The sequence below is a fragment of the Neopsephotus bourkii genome, unplaced genomic scaffold, assembly GCF_033783945.1.
Source record: "Neopsephotus bourkii isolate Nb327-2 ecotype Australia unplaced genomic scaffold, CSIRO-AGI_Nbou_v1 NB_1234, whole genome shotgun sequence".
NCBI classification, from domain to species: domain Eukaryota; kingdom Metazoa; phylum Chordata; class Aves; order Psittaciformes; family Psittacidae; genus Neopsephotus; species Neopsephotus bourkii.
Window position 1 is genome coordinate 1,928,493 of NW_026901719.1, and position 18,334 is coordinate 1,946,826.

Genomic DNA, 18,334 nt, shown 5'->3' on the forward strand with positions numbered 1-18,334 from the left:
CAGCACAACTTTGTATTGTAAATAAACTTATAATCATGAAAAATCGACTGGCTTTTCATGAAATAATAGTCTAAAACATGTTTTTATGGATTAAAAAATCTAATGGAACTCATTTGGCCTGTTTTTTCATTTGCTACTTATTACTTGGTTAGAAGCTTTACAAACTTGCATAACAGTTTGTGTCCTTTGTATCCTAGTCTTCAGGGGACAAAGAATGAATAGCTATAGAAAATTTTAGGAGCAATTATTTACTCTTCACAGGAAATTGGGCAAGTTTGTGTGTGTTCTTGGAAAAACTTGCATGCTTGCCTGCTATTTCTTTTCCTTTTTTTTTTTATTTTTTTTAGTGGATAGGCAAACACCAAATAGCTTTTGCTAGCTCTTCTGAAATGAGTCATAAATTTTAGGTGAAAATGTGTCTGTAAATTTTGAAAACCTGTATACCAGCTGCTTGAAGTCTGAATGTTACATTTCACCTTGCTGATCAAAGTTCAAAACTTTTATCAGATACCAAATTTAAAGGCAAGTGCAACATCATGGTTTTTTGACATTCAGGAGAAATTTTGGGACACTTAAGAGTCAAAGGATTTTTCAGACTTACGCTAAAACAAAGACAGCTTAGAAAAAATGTAGATTTACAAAGACACTTGCTATTTGTTTAGGAAGAAGGGGTGCTGAATATATGAGTCAAACTTCCTTTTCCATTCAGTAGTTGCTTTTCAAGGGCAGGCTGAGTCCTACTCCTCTCTACCTTATTTGAGAAGATTAAGTAACAGTATGTCAGAGAAGTAGTATCCTGGGGAAGTGTATAAGCTGTTTATAATTTAGAATTTTATTCCTTCCATTTCTTTGGAAGGAGTTTTTTTTATATAATAATAGAAATAGATTTATACAGTTATACAAATTTGCTTCTACTGGGAGGTAAACATGGAAGTTTCTGAAAATGAGTATTCACTTTTTCCATGACCATTATTGCTATGCTTTCTCTTAAATGGAAAAATATATAACACTTGGCATTCAAGTCTGTTTCCTCTTTTTGTCCTTTCAGCAAAGATAGTTATCTTTGAAATGCCATGGATAATGAATGGTGAGTTGTTTGATTTTGTGGTTTTGGGGGTTTATTTTTTAGATGCTGATGATTTTTTTTATTTTTTTTATTCTTTTTATGCTACTGCATAGTTAGGAAGCACTTTTCTGCTCTGTGTAGATACCACCAAATGATGAGAATTGTTAAACACTACCTTTAAATTTTTCACTTAGTGGGTTGCATACTTCTTTTTCCTTCTAGCATCGTATTTTGCATCATACTTCAAATGGAGTCTGTATTCAACCTGTTATCTTTAAAGCTAGGGAAATCTTGATATTTAGTCTATTCTTTGAAGGTTTCAAACTGTTTCTTTTCAAAGCTAGGTCTGTTCATAATCTAGGAATACTGTCATCAACAAAAGATGGATGCTTGTAACCAGCCAAAAAGTAGAATACACAATCTAAGATAGATGCCTGAAGCAGGGTACAGATACTGGTACATACGTTTTTATGTGTATACTTCAATAACTATCTTTAATTATAATGTATATGAGAAACATGTTATTCCTGTGTTTTTACTATATGAATACATATTTAAGTGCTGTATATTCACGTTTTACCATCACTGAAATAACTGTGGTGTTTGAAAATCCTCTGTAGACATAAACAGTTGTCCTTTAAAGCAGCAAAACATCTCCACAAAGAAGAGTGCATGCATATTGTTCTCAACCTCTTGTCCCTCAGATTTGGAAATATAATTGGTTTTGCTCCCTCAGTACTTTTTGGGCTAAATTCCAAGACAAGTTACTAACTCAGATATTCTTTCTGTGAGGGCCTGTGATCTAACTGCATTCATCTATGGAAAAATATGTCAGTAAAATATTTTCTCTGTAAATAATACTCTTTTCCTTGCACTGTGTTTCCCTATTGTAACAGTTTCACAGCAGGTTCTGCCGTATCTTATGGGCTGTAGCTCACTTGTGTTCAGTAAGGTCTAGTAGTGCACTGGGAAAAGAAAAAACAAAACCAAAACCTTCTGGACAACTTATGTGTTCCTTTTTGTTTGTTTTAAAGCTGCTTTTAAAATTGTGAAGGGTTGGCTTGGCCCAGATGCAATAAGCATGTTAAAGTTCACAAACAAGAGTGATGTACAGGAATACATTAGCGGAGAGTATCTGCCACCTCACATGGGTGGAACTGTAAGTATATTAACATTTCATGGTCCTTTTGTGATAGACTGAGACACCTATATAAATTACATATGTGGGGTTGAGAGCTGGCACTTCATGGATGTGAAGTTTCTTGAAGTTGTTCTGCCAATGATAATTTGTAAATCATATTAATATAAAGTAGATTAATGACAATTTTGTATCTGGAAGTGTTAAGTACAGAAATAACTTCTGAATCACTTACCCACTTCTAAGTCACTGGAAACCATGTAGCTTTTTAGACCTTTAAAAAAAAAATATCCATTTTAACTGTCATTCTTCCTCCTATTTTTTTCTTTTTCCTCCCACCTGATGAATTTGAGATTGTGTTGCTTAATAAAATACTTTCTGTGGACAGAAAATAGACTTTGTGGCCCTCAGTTTTGATCCTGCTCCAAAGGTGCTATTCATTAAAGATAATTATATTGGTATTATTTTCTCTTTGCTGTCTCTAGGGCTGCATTTTAAGACATGGCTGTAGAAGATTCTTTTTAAAAGGGTATAATATTGCTGCAAAGACTATGCCACAATCCAGTATCCCACTAAGCGAACCTGAATCCCATTCCAGTGCAATCTAAATAGCAAAACAGCACAAGCATCTTGTACATGAGGTTTAACTTTTCACAGAGCTGGTAAAATCACTTCACATAACCTTCATAATTTAATAGAATTATAGGGAGCATCAGAATAGAATAGCAATAATAGGAGAGGCCACATTCATTTTTATATAAACCCAGGGTAGCCAGAATATGAAACTTTTCGGGGGAACATAAAGGACTAAGTTATCATAAGTACCCGAGTTACTACTGAAAATAGCAGCCTTTAAAAAGTGCTTTTGCATGAGACTCTTGAAGAAAAGATACCCTCTTTCTCCATGGAAAATTGCTGCCCAGACTCCCCAGCCTCACATAAGAACTTTCTTACGTTAAAGAAAGCTGAAATGGCTGAACTTCAGGAGGAAGGGCTGATGATGTCCGATGTGGCTTCAGTAAGGATTTGAATGGGGTATAGTAGTGATTCTGGGACTAGCTCCCACAGTATTGCACTCCTGTTGCAACAGAGGGGAAGTTTCTTTTCTTCCTTCTTAGAGCTGAGTATTTCCTGTCTGCTTTTTAAGACAAGCTTGCCTCATAGGTAATTACATCTTTAAAGAAAGAACTTGTGGCATTGCTAAATATCGTCCTGAAGTGTTTGGCTGAGTATAGTCTTTAGAGTTATTCTTTATCCTGCTTTGGTCTCATTTCCAGTTAGTGATTGTTGACCACGTTGGCTCCATGTTACCTGTCAGTTCTAAGAGCGTTAATAACTTTCCCATCTAAGGTTTTTCCATTTTTCCTAACATCGTTAGTCTTTGTTTTGAGAAAAACATGCTTGTGGAGACCTCTCTTGAAACACTTATTTTTTAACTCCTTGCTGGTTAGCATAGCTTGGGAACTTTTTTTTTTCCTTGTGGTTATTACAAAATTACAGTACAAAGAAAGTTTTTATCACTCTTGGAACCTTCTTTAGAAATAGCTGTCATATTTAAACCATGTTTCCTACAGCTAAAAAGAAACTTGAGTATTATGACTGAATGCTGATCCTTGATAAGACCAGATTCTGCAGTTGTGCTGTGACTATAAATAACAGTAGTTAAAATTTAGTGGCTTCATTGGGTGACTATTTATTTGTCTGTTAATGATGAAAAAATAAAAAGTAATGGTAGTGTCACCTTTCTACACAAGCGTCCAACTTGGAATGGATAAATGTAACATACGAGTCATGTGAGGAAAAAAATAATTTATAGTATTTTCATTTAAAAAATACTAGAGAAGGTACTTCTCATCCTCCCAAATAACTGGTCCTTTAAAAATCTCCTTATGTTTTAGGATTCTTTCAAGTACAGTTATCCTCCATTGGTTGATGATGATTTTCAAACTCCTTTATGTGAAAATGGGCCTATTACTAGTGAAGATGAACATGAAAGTAAAGAAGAGATAGATGCGGACACCAAGGAGACTGGGGAGCTGAATGAAACACAAAACCTTAATCAGAAAAAGGTATCTAACTCTGAAGGCTGAGGCAAGCCTAGTTAAATAGTTAGGTTACAAAGGGGGACAGGAGTCATAAATTTTGTTCCTTGTCTGGCCTTCGTGTGTTGAATGTTTTTCTTCTTTTTTTCTGCTCTTCAGCTTGATGAAAGAACCCATTAAAACTGAAGATTATTCTTTGCAGTTTCAACCTTGCTTGTTTTCTTTTAAGATCAGTTTCATGCTTCTGACTGAGCAAAATGTATACCAAGTATTTAGTATACAGTGAATTGTTCGGTAAAATGTAAAAGTTTTCTGTGATTTGTTTTCGAAGTTTGTCTAATAGATTTATTTTTAATTTTGGGTTATCTAGTGGTAAATCTTAAAATACATCTAGCTTTCTTAGAAGTTGAAGTCAGTATGTACGTGAGAAAATATTAACAGTTTAAATATTTATACTCTACTGGTTATTAATCTGATCTCTTAAATTATTGATAAAACCTCAGCATATAAAAGTTTTCACTTAGTCCCAGGGGAAATTGTGTCCCCAATCCATCAGTTCTGTTTTACAGCATAATCTTCCTGCAGTGGTGTTTGTCCAGAAATATAAAGGCATTATTTTACACAAGTCCATATGAAGTGTTATTTAGGACTATGTAATGATAGTCACTGAGGATATCACTCTTGAAAATAGTAGGAAAAATCTGAAATACACTACTTTTAAGCCATAATTAATTTTGGAATATGCACTGCAAAACTTCTGTTTAATGGAGTAGAATACTTTGAAACGCAGAGCTCACTTTTAGTCCAGTTGTTCTTTGCAACTTGGCCAGCAATCCAAAATAAGATAATTTCACTGACCTTAGGATAAAAAGGAAGCATGGCATAACCATGGCAACTTCCTGACCATTAGACTCAGTAGCTTGTTTTCATTGTAGCACATCTTCCAAGCTCTGATTCTCAGATACAGAAGTGTGGAAAATCCCTTTTCAGTGTGTAAGTTGGCTTTGGTGCTTATTAACCTCAGTATGTATTTTAATTTGCTTGGCTGACTTCAGCTTTCTGTGTAATTATTTTTAAGAGTCAAAATTTAAAAAACCCATCTGATTTAGTTCATGGTATTTTCTTTTTTTATACAGTGTAATCAAACTGCTAATCATCTTTTCAGTGAACTAAGATTGACATTTATGCTTATATCATGTAGTTATCATAAGGCATACTTAAGGCCCTATGTTATTTGTTGGTTGATTTCTTTTTTTACTATTTTAAAATTGTTTTTCAGAAGGTACTCCCTTGTCTCTGAATGGTTGGCACTTCTTATTTCTAAGTTAATTATTTTTTACTTCACTGTGTCTGATTATAAATATTCAAATACTGTCTAATAAGGCCAGCTTCCAAACTAGCAGATTTAAAGTGATCTGTGATATATCGTCTTCATTATTTACTGCACTACCAGTCTTTATATGGAGATTCTTGTCATCGCTAAGAATTAATCTATTTTAGATATATTTATAGATATATATCTATATAAATAGATATGTGTATGTGCGCATGCACATACATATGTGTGCTTCCCCGTATCCCACAGAAGGGCCTATTTCTTTCCACAGAGTAGAGGGAACCATGAGTGATAAACTTCGTTAATAAGTGCCTGACCTGTAATGCCTCCAACTTTAATGTGTTGGCAGCTATAGGAATATTTTTTCTGGTAATTTTGATATAGAATGAAACCCAACACATAACTAGTGCAGTGTATTTACAAACTAACTTTTTACTATCATTAGATATATATAAAAAGGAAATAAAATTGCTGGGTGGTTTCTTTTTATAAAATCTATTTTCTGTAAAATTTTGTGTTCCTTTCATTCCCATACTTCTAATTTACATAAATGGAATTCTCTTCATGTCTCCTCTTTGTATTTTAAGCGCAATAAAACCAAAGCTAAGCAAACTGTTCAGCTAGCTCATTTGAGTTATGATGTCACTATTTTTTTCAGTCTCCTGTATTTCTTCCTTCCTGGCCCTGTTTGCACGTGATACCAGACTTCTTTAATTTTTTTTTAAATAATAAGATGTCCAGGCCTGCTGACATCTATTTTCTTAGTGTAATGGAGGAAAAATCTCAGAATGCAAATATCTGCAATTTTGGACTCACCAGTTCAATCAGGATTATTTCTTACAAGTTCTTCAATACTTCAGAATTCCATCTAAAAGCTATGAAGATATGTTTAGGAATTTTGCAGTGCAATAAAGTCTGTAATTGTTATTGTGGTTTCTGTTCAGTGTTGCAGTGATTGTACAGGCATGTTTGCTTTAATTGAAACGTTTCGCAGTGGGATAACATCAGTGCTTTGTAATCTTAAATATTTGAGGTACTAGTAATTTAACGTGTGTGTAGTTCTCAAAAATAACCAACATGAACATCAGTAAAATACATGGAAAAACAAAATTGTAGTTTTGTTTCACACGTGTTTAATACATTATGTAACTTATATAGCAAATCATTTTATTCAGCAGACTTCAAGCAGCTTCAGGGAATGAATACATATTAAGCTTGGCCTGCAGTATATAAATTGTTGAGATAAACCTCCTTATGTTCTCTGAAATACCTGCATGATATTGTAACCTGTATAACCGAAGTTTCTAGTTAATCATTATAACTGTCATTTTTACTCAGATGAATTCTGTAGAACAAATTTCCAAATCAGAGGAAACTGACAAAACAGAGATCAAACCAAAAAATGTAAAGAAAGCATTAACTACTTTTAAAGGATCTTTATTGCATATCAGGTAATAATAATTTTCCTTTTTTTTTTTTTTAATGTACCTTGGACACTTAGAGTACTGAACTAGTTGTTTTTTAAAAATAAGCTTTTTTTTCAGGCTATTAGAGGAAGACAAGTTGCAAACATCCCTCAAAGAGTTAAGAATTATTTTAATTATTTTTACAAAGCTCAAAGAATTTTTGGGGGTTTACATGCTTTTAGTGAGTCTTTTGGTGTTGTCGTTGGCATGCTTAGTAGGTGTACATTTCATACAATCGTAGAAACATTTCATGGTTTCATTTATATTGAGAAATTGTTGTTGGATTTAGTTAAACTTGTGCTTAGCCGTAATGAGAGCAGTGGTTTGACATTGATTGCATTGGCTTAACAAAAAACGCTGTGTTTTCTAAGACAGCTTTCACTGTTAAATCTCTGTTGAATTCTTTTATTGTATATGCTAGTAGTTTACACCAATTGAACTTAATGAAAGGGTCCAATTTATCTTGCCTGGAAAGTGCTCTGTATAAATGACATATCTGTTCAGAAGATTTTATCATCCAAGGTGCTTACATCTTGAAGTTTATCTGCCTTTTATCATTAAACTGGGGGTGAGGGGGCAATTAAACGATTTCACTTTTTCTTTTCACTGCCTTTCAGAGTAAAATGCTTTTTTAGAGATTGATTTAGGTGTTAATTTTCATTTTCACTTCCAGTTTTCTATTAGGTGAATGAAGAAAATATCTAATTTATAGGTAATTCCTTAGCTAATTTTGCAAGTGCTGTACTGACTTAGTTTGGGAATGAATTTTAATAATGACATGCTCATTAGCATAAAAAAATTACAAATTTTCCTGATTTTTGAAACTAAAACTCTATACCCCTTTGTGCAGAAAACCTCCTCTGTATAGACTTAGTTTCTCCTATGGCAGGACAAAGACATAGACTGCATAATTGTGGTTTTTAAAAGAATGCTTAAAGCCAAAAGCATTCTTGATCTTCCATCCACTTCTGAAAAAACCCAAACAAGCATAAAACAAACAACCCCAAACACCCAAAACCCCAACATTAACTGTACCTTCTTTTCTCTCAGTATATTTCAAGTTCTACCATTGAAATGGAAGTGTTGGAGTTCATGTAAATTACATGAAAGAGTAAACTTGGTGAAGTTTAGAGGTGCTAGTATTTATAGTCTTGCTATCATGGAAAATAAAATACTGGTGTGTCCATTTTCCTTGCTGTTTGGTGTGTTGATTTTTTTTTTTTCTTAAGTAAGCTCTTGAAATTATGTGCAGTTGTTGCTCTTTATTAATACTCTAACTCTCTAGAAGCTAGAACTGGTTTTTATTTCCCTTCAGTTTTTCAGTTCACTGAACCAAAATTTATTGACCAGATGATTTGTAACTAGTCACATGCACCTCTCTTGGAGACTGTAAGCCCTGCCAGTATAATTAGCTTGTATCCTTGCTGATAGCAGCATTGTCCTGTGAGGGGAGCAGCCTAGAGCATGACTAGGAAGCTGAGACACAGCAGCTCTGGCACCATGAAATCAACAGCAAGCCTTTCTGTGACTCTAGCTGAAGACGCAGTGAGGCCTCCTTAGAACCCCTTGGAGGAATATTCATGATCTATCACTGTGTGGTACTTGTGGTCTTCTTTTTCTTGTAGCCATACTAATCAGCTGGCTATGTAACTTAGACCACAACTGTATTTGCCTTGCATACTGTACTATAAAAGGCTGGTCTTTATTGGCTTTCCTCCTCAATAAATGAATTTATTTGGTAAGGTAAAAAAAGCAGCAGTCTACTTGCACTGTCTGGCAAAAGAGTAGCTCATGTTGTGGGTATATTTTGAGGCAAGAATTTCTAGTACAAACTGGAATGGTTACTCCACACGCATCAAAGTGAAAAGGTAGGTAGGGTTTCTAGACAAATTAAAAAACTTCAGTGTTCATTTAAATTTAAACATCCCACCCACCTCCAATGCTATGAAACTGGTTGACAGCATAAACATCAGGCATACAGCAGTGGCCCCAAGCCTCACTCGTTTGGTTGGTTTGTCAGTAGCCGCAGGTAGTGGTGGAACAAGAAAGATCAGGCTCTGGAAGAACGTTCCTTTCCCTGAGCTCTTTTTCTAGCTTGTTTTGATGTTAGCTATGCTTTCCTGCCTCATTTTTTGTTCATCTTGCAATTGCTGCAACACGCAACTGCAGTGGCACAGTATTAAGGTATCTGTAACAAGAGTTCTTCATTTCCTTACTGATGTTGGTCACTTAAGTTGAGGATTTAGGAATGAAGAAAAAAAAAAAACCCGAACAAAAAAAGCCACATCAAACCTGAGAGAAGGGGGTACAGTTATTCTGTTAATCTCTTTTAAACCCATCAGTTTCTGCTTTTTGATTCTGCACACTTTCTTCCCCACCAAGAAGAAAAGAAATATCTTGTGGACTGTCTAATGCATTGTAAAACACAGACGCCCCCAACCCCACTTAAACTCCCCATACAGTCACTGCCAGACTCTGCTTCTAGCATAGGCTTTCAGGCTTGCCCTATATCACCATTTTTTCTTCTCAGGTAATACACTACTTTAAGTGAGATAAAAGAAGAATTGGTTCTGTAAAATGAGGCCTTTTGAGGAGGAGGTCAAACTAATGTGAAATTAGCTTTCTAGAAAGGGGAGAAGGGGGAAAAAAACACTTTTTTGACAAAGCTTTCTGTCAAAAGAATATGCAGTTCTCATACTGTGTAGTATGGGAGTTCTTTGTGTAGTCTAGTGTGACATGGAAAGGAACAGTTTTTCACTTGAGTTTCCTCTGAACTTGTAGTATATGAGCATGCCCTACTTTCTGCCTAATAGTATTCATTTGAATGCTTATACCAAAATGAGTTGTATTAGTTTGATGTGGTTTAAAAGATTTCATGCATGAGTCTCCTAATTGCACAAGAATATTAAAAGCAAGCAATAACTTTTATTTATGCATGTGTCACCAGAAGTATGTGGAGATTGACTCGTAAGTACAAGTGGATTTAGCATTAGTGGTTGAAATGATTGCCACTCGCATCTATCTGCCTGCTCCTCTGATGTGTGCACTATATCCCTTACAAGGATAGATGTATGAGATGGTAATTACTCTCTGGCTGTGACACCTTGTACTCTTTAATGTTAGCATGAATTAAAATTAATGATGCTTTCCCTTAACGTGCCACTCTAAGATGCAGTGGCTGAATTTATCGTTTATATCTGTTAGCTATTTCTTGGTGTTGCCGGTCACAGCTCATCCAGATGGAAGAAATCAAGGGCAGCAATCAGATGAGGCAGCTAGATCTGCTAGTGCTCATGAGTCAACCCTGAGCTTCACTACAGAATTTCTGCATTTTATTTTCACAGCTTTCTTGATGAAAAACTGTTTATAGTGACTGTAGCTGCAGGGTTGAAAGTGTTTTATTTTCCTCTGTGGTAATATTTTTTCTATGGTATGTCGTATAGATAATTTGAAGAAACTAAATCTTAAATTTCTTATTAGCCCAGCAGAAGAGTTATATTTTGGATCCAAAGAAACTGGAGAGAAAAAATGTTTGATAGTTCTCACAAATGTCACTAAAAACGTAGTGGCTTTTAAGGTAAGTATTTTATATGTGGCCTCATTTACTTCACTAAGTATGTAACTTGTTTTGAGTAAGGATGACAAAATACTATTAAACTGAATTTTCAGTCTAAAATTTTTATTCTGTTGTGATGTTTGGAGCAGATCAAAGAAATCTGGCTGAATTTGTGCCTATTATGGTAGCACCCTGGAGAGGGTAATCAGTAATACAAATGTTTGGAGCACTGACTGAAAAAGAGCTATGGCAGTGGTTACTTCTTTAGTAACCTAAGACTCTGAGCTTCGAAACGATGCAAATCAATCTGCAGATGTCACCATCAAAAGAATCAGTTTTGTTTGCTTCAGAAATACTGACTTGACTTGCATCTTGATTTGTTTTTCTCTGCACAAAAAAATAACTAAAGTTTCCGTACTTTCATATCTAAAATTTTAACAGATAGTGCATTTAATATTCTTGGCTCTTTTTAAATATGTAGATAAGAGAGGAAAAAAATTATATATGCCAGAAAAGAGAAGATAGAAGTGGTTGAGAGAGAGGAAAAAGTGAAATACCAGTATCTGATTACTCCAACAAGAGAAAGCATTTTAAAGATTTGTCTTAATATTTGTCTTAATATTTAAGCTTTTGGGGATTTTAGTTGTTGCAGAGTGAATGAGGTTATGAAACAGTCATACTTTGTACATGCATTTACTATATACTTGCTTAGTATTTCTTGTTTATAGGTGAGAACAACTGCTCCTGAAAAATACAGAGTTAAACCCAGTAACAGCAGCTGTGAACCTGGCACATCACTGGATATAATAGTCTCTCTTCATGGTGGTAAGTAAAAGCTTATAATAGACATTTTCAGAAGTCCAGGCAGGTTTTAACAGGCTGATGCTCTAGATACTAACATTTGTATGTGCTTGCTGGGGTTTAAGACTGACAGATACCTGTGTCTCCTTGCCTCTTCTATGGGAATGTTCTCTTTGTAAAAAAAGCATTGGTGTCAGACAGTGTTTGAGTAACTGCCTATACCATTCTGTTTCTTGTCTTCAAAAAAAAAGGCACAGTGGCAGGTGTCTCACTTGTGCTCTGTTCCAGTGGGGGTTTATCTGTCGTAAATCAGTTCCCTGAATTGTTGCAAGTTCGGGTGAATTTGCTGGAGAAAGTGTTTTTTACACAATCCTGGGTTGTGCTTGGATCATTCAGATGAAACTAATTCTGTAAAATTAAACTAGAATTTGGGGAAACTAATCAAAATTGTTGAGCTTAACATAATGATTTATTTTTACTTCTGTCCAGTGTCTGATGTTCTGCAGTAAACATTTTGTTGGGTTTTTTGTTTGTTGTTTGTTTGTTCTTTTGTTTTTCCCCAAAATGCTTCTATAAGCTGTGCAATAATGTCATTTTATCTAAGGACACTTTTGCTTTCCTTTTTTTTTTTTTTTTTTTTTGTCTTTGAGGGCAGGTTTTGCAGCTTCTCTTCAGGATCGTTTCCTTATAATGGCAGCAGAAATGGACCAGTCTTCTGGAGCAGGTGTACCAGAACTGGCGCAGTTTTGGAAAGAAGTCCCTAGGACCAAAGTGATGGAACACAGGTGAGCGTACGGTTTTCTGCTGGCTGCAATTTTATTTTAGCCAGCATCATTTGGCTGATTTATAGCATTTGCATATCGTAATCAGTGAAGGATTCTCCAAACCCAGTTGTGTGCTTACAGACTGAAGTATATTGCTGAGGTTTCTGTTCTGTTTTAGCTGATTAAACATAGATTAAAAGTAGTGGAGTATATGATTATTGTCTCTTTAATATTACATGTGCAAGTACTTTATCTGAAGAGTCTACTTAGATTGTATTATGCATATTTCTCCCTTTTTTGTTTTGTCATGCTGGGAAATCTTAGCATTTCTCTTTCCTGAAAATAGAAAAATGCCACAGCCTCAATTTAACAGTTTCTTTAGCAAATAAATTCATTCCCATGCTGATTGACTTGTATGTTATTAGAGGAGCTTCTGCTGTATTTCATAAGTTGTGTAGGATTCCGCTACCTTCAACTGTGGCTTGAAATTTTGTTCCTGCATTTTCAGTTGTGGAAAAGGTGGACTCTATTAAAAAATATTGATGATGAGGTTCAAAATGGAAAGAAAACCTTTAGATTTTGTTTGCTTAGATTTTTTTGGTTTGGATAAATTGGTAGTGAATATTTAACTGACTAGCCCAGTGCATCCTGTGCTATGAATTTAAAATAATACATTGTAACTGAGCATGCAGATAATTTTGATCTTGCTTTCTATATCAAAATGTAGTTGTGGACTGAGGAAGTCCTTTCAGACCATCATTGCAATAGTCATTTAGAAAACTAATCAACCAGAACAGACAGATAAAACATGTAACTGTGAGATAAGACTGTTTACTATTAATTATACAATGTTACATTAAATTTATGTTTGGTGCATTTTTTTTTTCCCCTCTTCACAGGCTCAGGTGTCATGTTGTAGAAAGTAGTAAGCCTTTTTCCCTAACATTAAAAGAGAATGCATTTAGTATTCCAGCAAAAACCAACGAAGATTTACATATACAGGTAACAGTGTATTCCTTTGTCTTGAATATTGAACAAAATTATAAAATATGATAGAGATAAAAGAATTTGTACTAAACCTCTTTGGTACTATGTATATTACACTATTTTAAAAGCTCAGCAACAGAAAGTAACTAAAGCTGTGATAATGATTTAATAATTTTGTGATTGGTTATGTTTTAATAAGACACTACTTTCAATGCAGTTTGCTCATTCCTCTTGTGTATATTACAGATCTGGGGTATCAGTGAACCTCAGTGGTATGTTTTGGTTCCTAGTATAAAGATGTCACCTACTTCATGTAGGCAGTAGGGACTGTCCATAACTTAAAATTTGAAGTTCCTGTAGTGGAATTGGTTCCTGAAATATGTAGTGATAAAAAAGGTATCATTAAGTGATCACTAAGAGAAGTCTTTTTGTGTCCACGTGTGCATGTGTTCCCTCTCTCCTCCCCCTGTTTATAGTTACTAGCTAAATAACTAACAAGTACTTTCATGTGCAGTAATTCTAATTAAGTAAAACTATTTCTGTTTTCAGCTAACTCATTTACTACAAATTAATAAAAGACTTCAAGAGCAGATTGATCGCTGCCTCTGGTTCCAGCAGTTGTCAGTTGTTTTATCATTACTCTCAATTACTGTTGTTGCCTTCTGCTTCTACCTGGTGAATACCCAGAGAAGCTAAAAACTCCTGTGCACTGGATGTGCTTGCCTGTTGTGACTGGTTGGAGTGGAAGAGATTGCAGTGCTGCACTCAGATTCTGGAACTGGCAAAACGAGGGTTGTGAGCCGACAACAACGAATGATGGTACAATTTGCTGAATTAAAAAAAAAAAAAAAGAAAAAAAGAAGAAGAAATGAATGACCAGCAAAGGAGATTACTGAAAGTTGACACTTGGAACATGGCACTAGGAAGATGTTAGAGCTAGGACCTATTTTCGCTATACAACTCAATAAATACTACTGAACTGGAAGGAGAGAACCAAATACAACATAATTTAAGACTGTTTAGGGTTTGTTTTTTTCTCTTAACTACTTTAAATACAATATTTAATTTTTTTCATATTCATTCTTACATTCAGAATTGGTCTCACAGAAGGTGCAGTCAACTTACTGTATTCTAAAGGTTAACCTGGTCAAGAAAATTTACAGAAATGATGTTGTACAGGTAGATTTTTAATATAATCTGTATCCATGCGTATATAAAGGAAGATATTTGCTGTTACTGTTTATTTTGGTAATTCAGGCTTATTTCTTTCACTGGTTAAATTCCTTATTTTTGTGCTTTTTCTGGATGCAGAGTTTTTGTAAATATTTCCTACCAAATAACATACAGTTATACTGATCAGGAATATAACCCTTGTTTGATTCCAAAGATATTAATGAAATCATCATGATAAAACACAGTTCCTGGTTTTTGTTTGTTTGAAAGCAACTCTTAGTCAAATTGTGGAAGGAATGTGAGAGTTGAGTTTTTATGACCTATTATTGGCTCATAAAAAGCTAATAGCATAGTCAGTGTACGAACTTAATCCTGAGATGTGCAATATGCTTAAATTACGGATGAATTTATGAAAAAAGCAAGTCAAGTCAAAAAGCAAGGAAGGTTAAATACTGCTGAAGGCAACGTAAAAGTGTTATATCTGCCATTTCTCAGTAACTGGTCGAAGTGCGTGTATGAAGCTAGTGAGAGCTACTAACAAGGATTCTTTGTACTCATTGCTGTAAATACGTATATTAAAATGATAAACACCTAAAAAGAGACTGATGGTATCTTTCATGCATTTAAAATTTTCAATCTTGATGATGTTTAAATATTTAAAATAATTTCTTTACTAGAATTAATTTTTGCCACAAATTGGCTTTGTAACAGGTAGCAGTTTTGTGTCCTCATTTCAGCAGATGAAGAGATCATTGAGGAAAAATAAAGGTCATGCTCCGCTTCTGTTTTTGCTTATAGTATCTCTCCGGTGCATTGTAGATGTATTATTTCTAGAGCAAAGGGCAGTTTAAAAAAGTGCGTTAATTAACACATGAATTAAGCAGCGATACACTTACTAAGAAAGTTACCATGTAAAAGGCAAGGCTACAGAACTGCTTGGTGCACAGACTTCTTTTCTACAATGTTTTACCACATCTGCATTTTCTTAATTTCTGTTCAGTTTGCTTCTCAGTATTTTGTTTTCTTAATGAGTTGGCAGCTTATATTGTTCACTGCTTATTCTGAAGCTGTTACTTAAGTTGTTTTCATGTGCATGCAATTCACACATGCTTAGCTTCCCACAAAACGGGTTGTTGTCTTGTTGAGAAAGGTAACAGAGTAATTTGTAACCTTACAATAATGGTGACCATGCTATTAGAATGTCGATTCCTTAATTTGAGTGGATTGAACAACACTTTACTGTAAAATTGCAAGAAATATTTTCTTACAGTCTTTGCCAATATGAATATTTTAATGTTTTGGTGCTTTCATATATTTTCAGTATTTTATTACTATTCTGGGATTTTCTTTGTATGATGACTCAGATGAATATCTTTTCTATTTTAATATGTTTTAGAAAAATACAGTTATGAAATAAATATAAGGAAATATGTAGTCTTGAATGTTTAGTCTTTTAAAAATGGCTGCATGTGCCCTGAGGCTTTTGGTTTTCTTGGTAGTCTGCAGATACTTAAGATGAAGGATGGGTTAACCTGGTAATGACCCATAGTAATAGAAATTGTGATGATACTTGTCAGACAGGTGTAAAAGAGATGATCCATGAATTCTTACACAGAGTGCCTAACATAATAACATGGCACATGATGTTGGCAGGTGAGCACCCACTGTGGCACAAATGACGCACAATACAAATATATATAAATGTCTTGATAAATATCTTGGTAAAACGGCTATGTAACATCACACAGTAAATGGAAAAAAATACATTAAAAAAAAAGGAATGGTAAAGTAACTTTAAATAGAAATTGACAGTAGTCTACTTTTTATTTTCCTTCTCTGAGAGTGCAGTTTTTTCTGTCACCTAAAACATATGGTGATCCATCAGTATTTTCCCAGTTTTCACTTGTTGGTAGTTGCAGGTTTTGTTTGCCAGCCTTTAGAAGCACAGATTTCAGCCAATCCATTTTGGAAGGTTTTGTGTCTAACACACTGAAGTTGCAGAGTGCACAGCATTCATGTGATATGATACCCAAAATTAAGAGAATAAACAGGACATTGCTTTCCAGTTTTTATTTTTTCACACTACATGAGACTTGGTTTATAAATCTGGGACGTTTTAGAACTTTGGCAATTCACAAAATAGGATTTGATTACAGTATCAAGATACAAGATTTAAGTTTCCTTTCCCTCGTTGTAGATTGGCAGTTAGTCTTGGCTTTTACAATTAAGCAACAGCAGTGACTATAGTCCTAAATATTAGCAATTTTTGCTCCAAAAGACCACATACACTTTTTCCTAGCAAGCAATTTTTGTGCCTAATTCTTGGGTTGAGTTTTTTTACTTTATTTAAGCAAAAGATTAAAGACTTCCTAGATAGTGCTTTGTTCATAATCTCTTCCTCTACTTCCAGAGTCTTACTATGGGATAGCTCTGAACCACAGGCATTCAAGTGGCATCATTCGCATTGGCTCTCATGTTCATTCTGAAATGATTTTCTGTGGTTTAATGTTACAGTGTGTTTGAATGCTTAATGAGCCCCATCACTGTAAAGTGTTCAAGGCTAGGTTGGATGGGGTTTTGAGCAACCTTGTCTAGTGGAAGGTGTATCCCTGGCCATGGCAGGGGGGTGATAAAAGCAAATTTTACACAGGAAGATTTCATTTTCTAATAGTGGCAGCAGGAGTTTTTGCATAAGGATGCAGTCATATTGGGGGTTTTTTAATTAGATGCAAAGCCTAGGTATTTAAAGGAAAAAATGTGGGATTAGTCTAATTGGAGGAGGGGGAAATCTTCATTATAGCATTTTGATGCATCAAATACGACCAAGAGTAGGGGGGTTTAATTACGTTTCTATTTCATCATCAATTCCCTGCTGTAACTGATTTGTCTCTAATGCTTGCATTTAAGTTACCTCAAACATTTGTCCCTGCTTCAGGATGTTGGTTTATATGGCTTTTGTTGACTCCATGGGTTTGGAGACAGCATTTTAAGTCACTGACTGTGCTGCCTTGGGGATCTTCTCACTTAGATGTAATTGGTCTGGCAGCATAAGGGTATATAGTGCTGTTCTGTTAAGAAAGGGCAGTGTTAATTCTTTCTATGGCTTTGTTGTGAAAATGGACATTCAGTCAGAATAATAGAACAAATTTGAAAATTGACCAAACAGCACTGTCCTGTAAAACGCATCACAGGTGGCTCTAAGAGTTCATTGGTTTAGACCTTGTAGTAGTTCTGTAGGGTGTCGTGTTCAAGACACGATGTGCCTATTTGCAATATATGTATTAGTTTAGGAACAGCTAATCACTTCTAATTAGCCAGGAAGAGCAGGTTGAGTACTCAGATATGAGGTCAAAGACACCATCTTAAGTCAGTTTCTGAAGTGCATGGCTTACTGTTCCCTGGAAGGTGGCTCACTGAGGAATTACTGGTTCAGTATTACAGCAGTTGCTACACGTGTATACGTTAACACAGGTAAATGCTGATAGAATCATAGAATAGTTAGGGTTGGAAAGGACCTTAAGATCATCAAGTTCCAACCCCCCTGCCATGGGCAGGGACACCTCACACCTAGACCATGTCTCCCAAGGCTCTGTCCAAACTGGCCTTGAACACCGCCAGGGATGGAGCATTCACAACTTCCTTGGGCAAGCCATTCCAGTGCCTCACCACCCTCGCAGTAAAGAACTTCCTCCTTGTATGTAACCTGAACTTCTCCTGTTTAAGTTTTAACCCATTACTCCTTTTCCTATCACTACAGTCCCTAATGGAGAGTCCCTCCCCAGCATCCCTATAGGCCCCCTTCAGATACTGGAAGGCTGCTATGAGGTCTCCACGCAGCCTTCTCTTCTCCAGGCTGAACAGCTCCAACTTTCTCAGCCTGTCTTCATATGAGGGTTGCTCCAGTCCCCTGATCATCCTCGTGGCCCTCCTCTGGACTTGTTCCAACAGTTCCATCTCCTTCTTATGATAATGATTCAAATTAGCTGCTTTTCAGTATGCCCATTG

The 18,334-nt window shown here is 35.3% G+C and overlaps 1 protein-coding gene across 1 annotated transcript in view; it reads left to right on the forward strand.

The window, feature by feature from the left end:
• Nucleotides 1-15,763, forward strand: part of MOSPD2 (motile sperm domain containing 2) — a 29,752-nt gene extending 13,989 nt beyond the window's left edge. Inside the window, exons 7-15 of the mRNA XM_061364473.1 lie at nucleotides 1,049-1,087; nucleotides 2,101-2,225; nucleotides 4,103-4,273; nucleotides 6,921-7,033; nucleotides 10,529-10,625; nucleotides 11,333-11,429; nucleotides 12,061-12,190; nucleotides 13,069-13,171; nucleotides 13,706-15,763. Of these exons, the coding sequence (XP_061220457.1) occupies nucleotides 1,049-1,087; nucleotides 2,101-2,225; nucleotides 4,103-4,273; nucleotides 6,921-7,033; nucleotides 10,529-10,625; nucleotides 11,333-11,429; nucleotides 12,061-12,190; nucleotides 13,069-13,171; nucleotides 13,706-13,852 (1,022 nt within the window). The 3' untranslated portion in view covers nucleotides 13,853-15,763. The remainder of the gene's footprint in view (nucleotides 1-1,048; nucleotides 1,088-2,100; nucleotides 2,226-4,102; nucleotides 4,274-6,920; nucleotides 7,034-10,528; nucleotides 10,626-11,332; nucleotides 11,430-12,060; nucleotides 12,191-13,068; nucleotides 13,172-13,705) is intronic.
• Nucleotides 15,764-18,334: the final 2,571 nt, after the last annotated feature.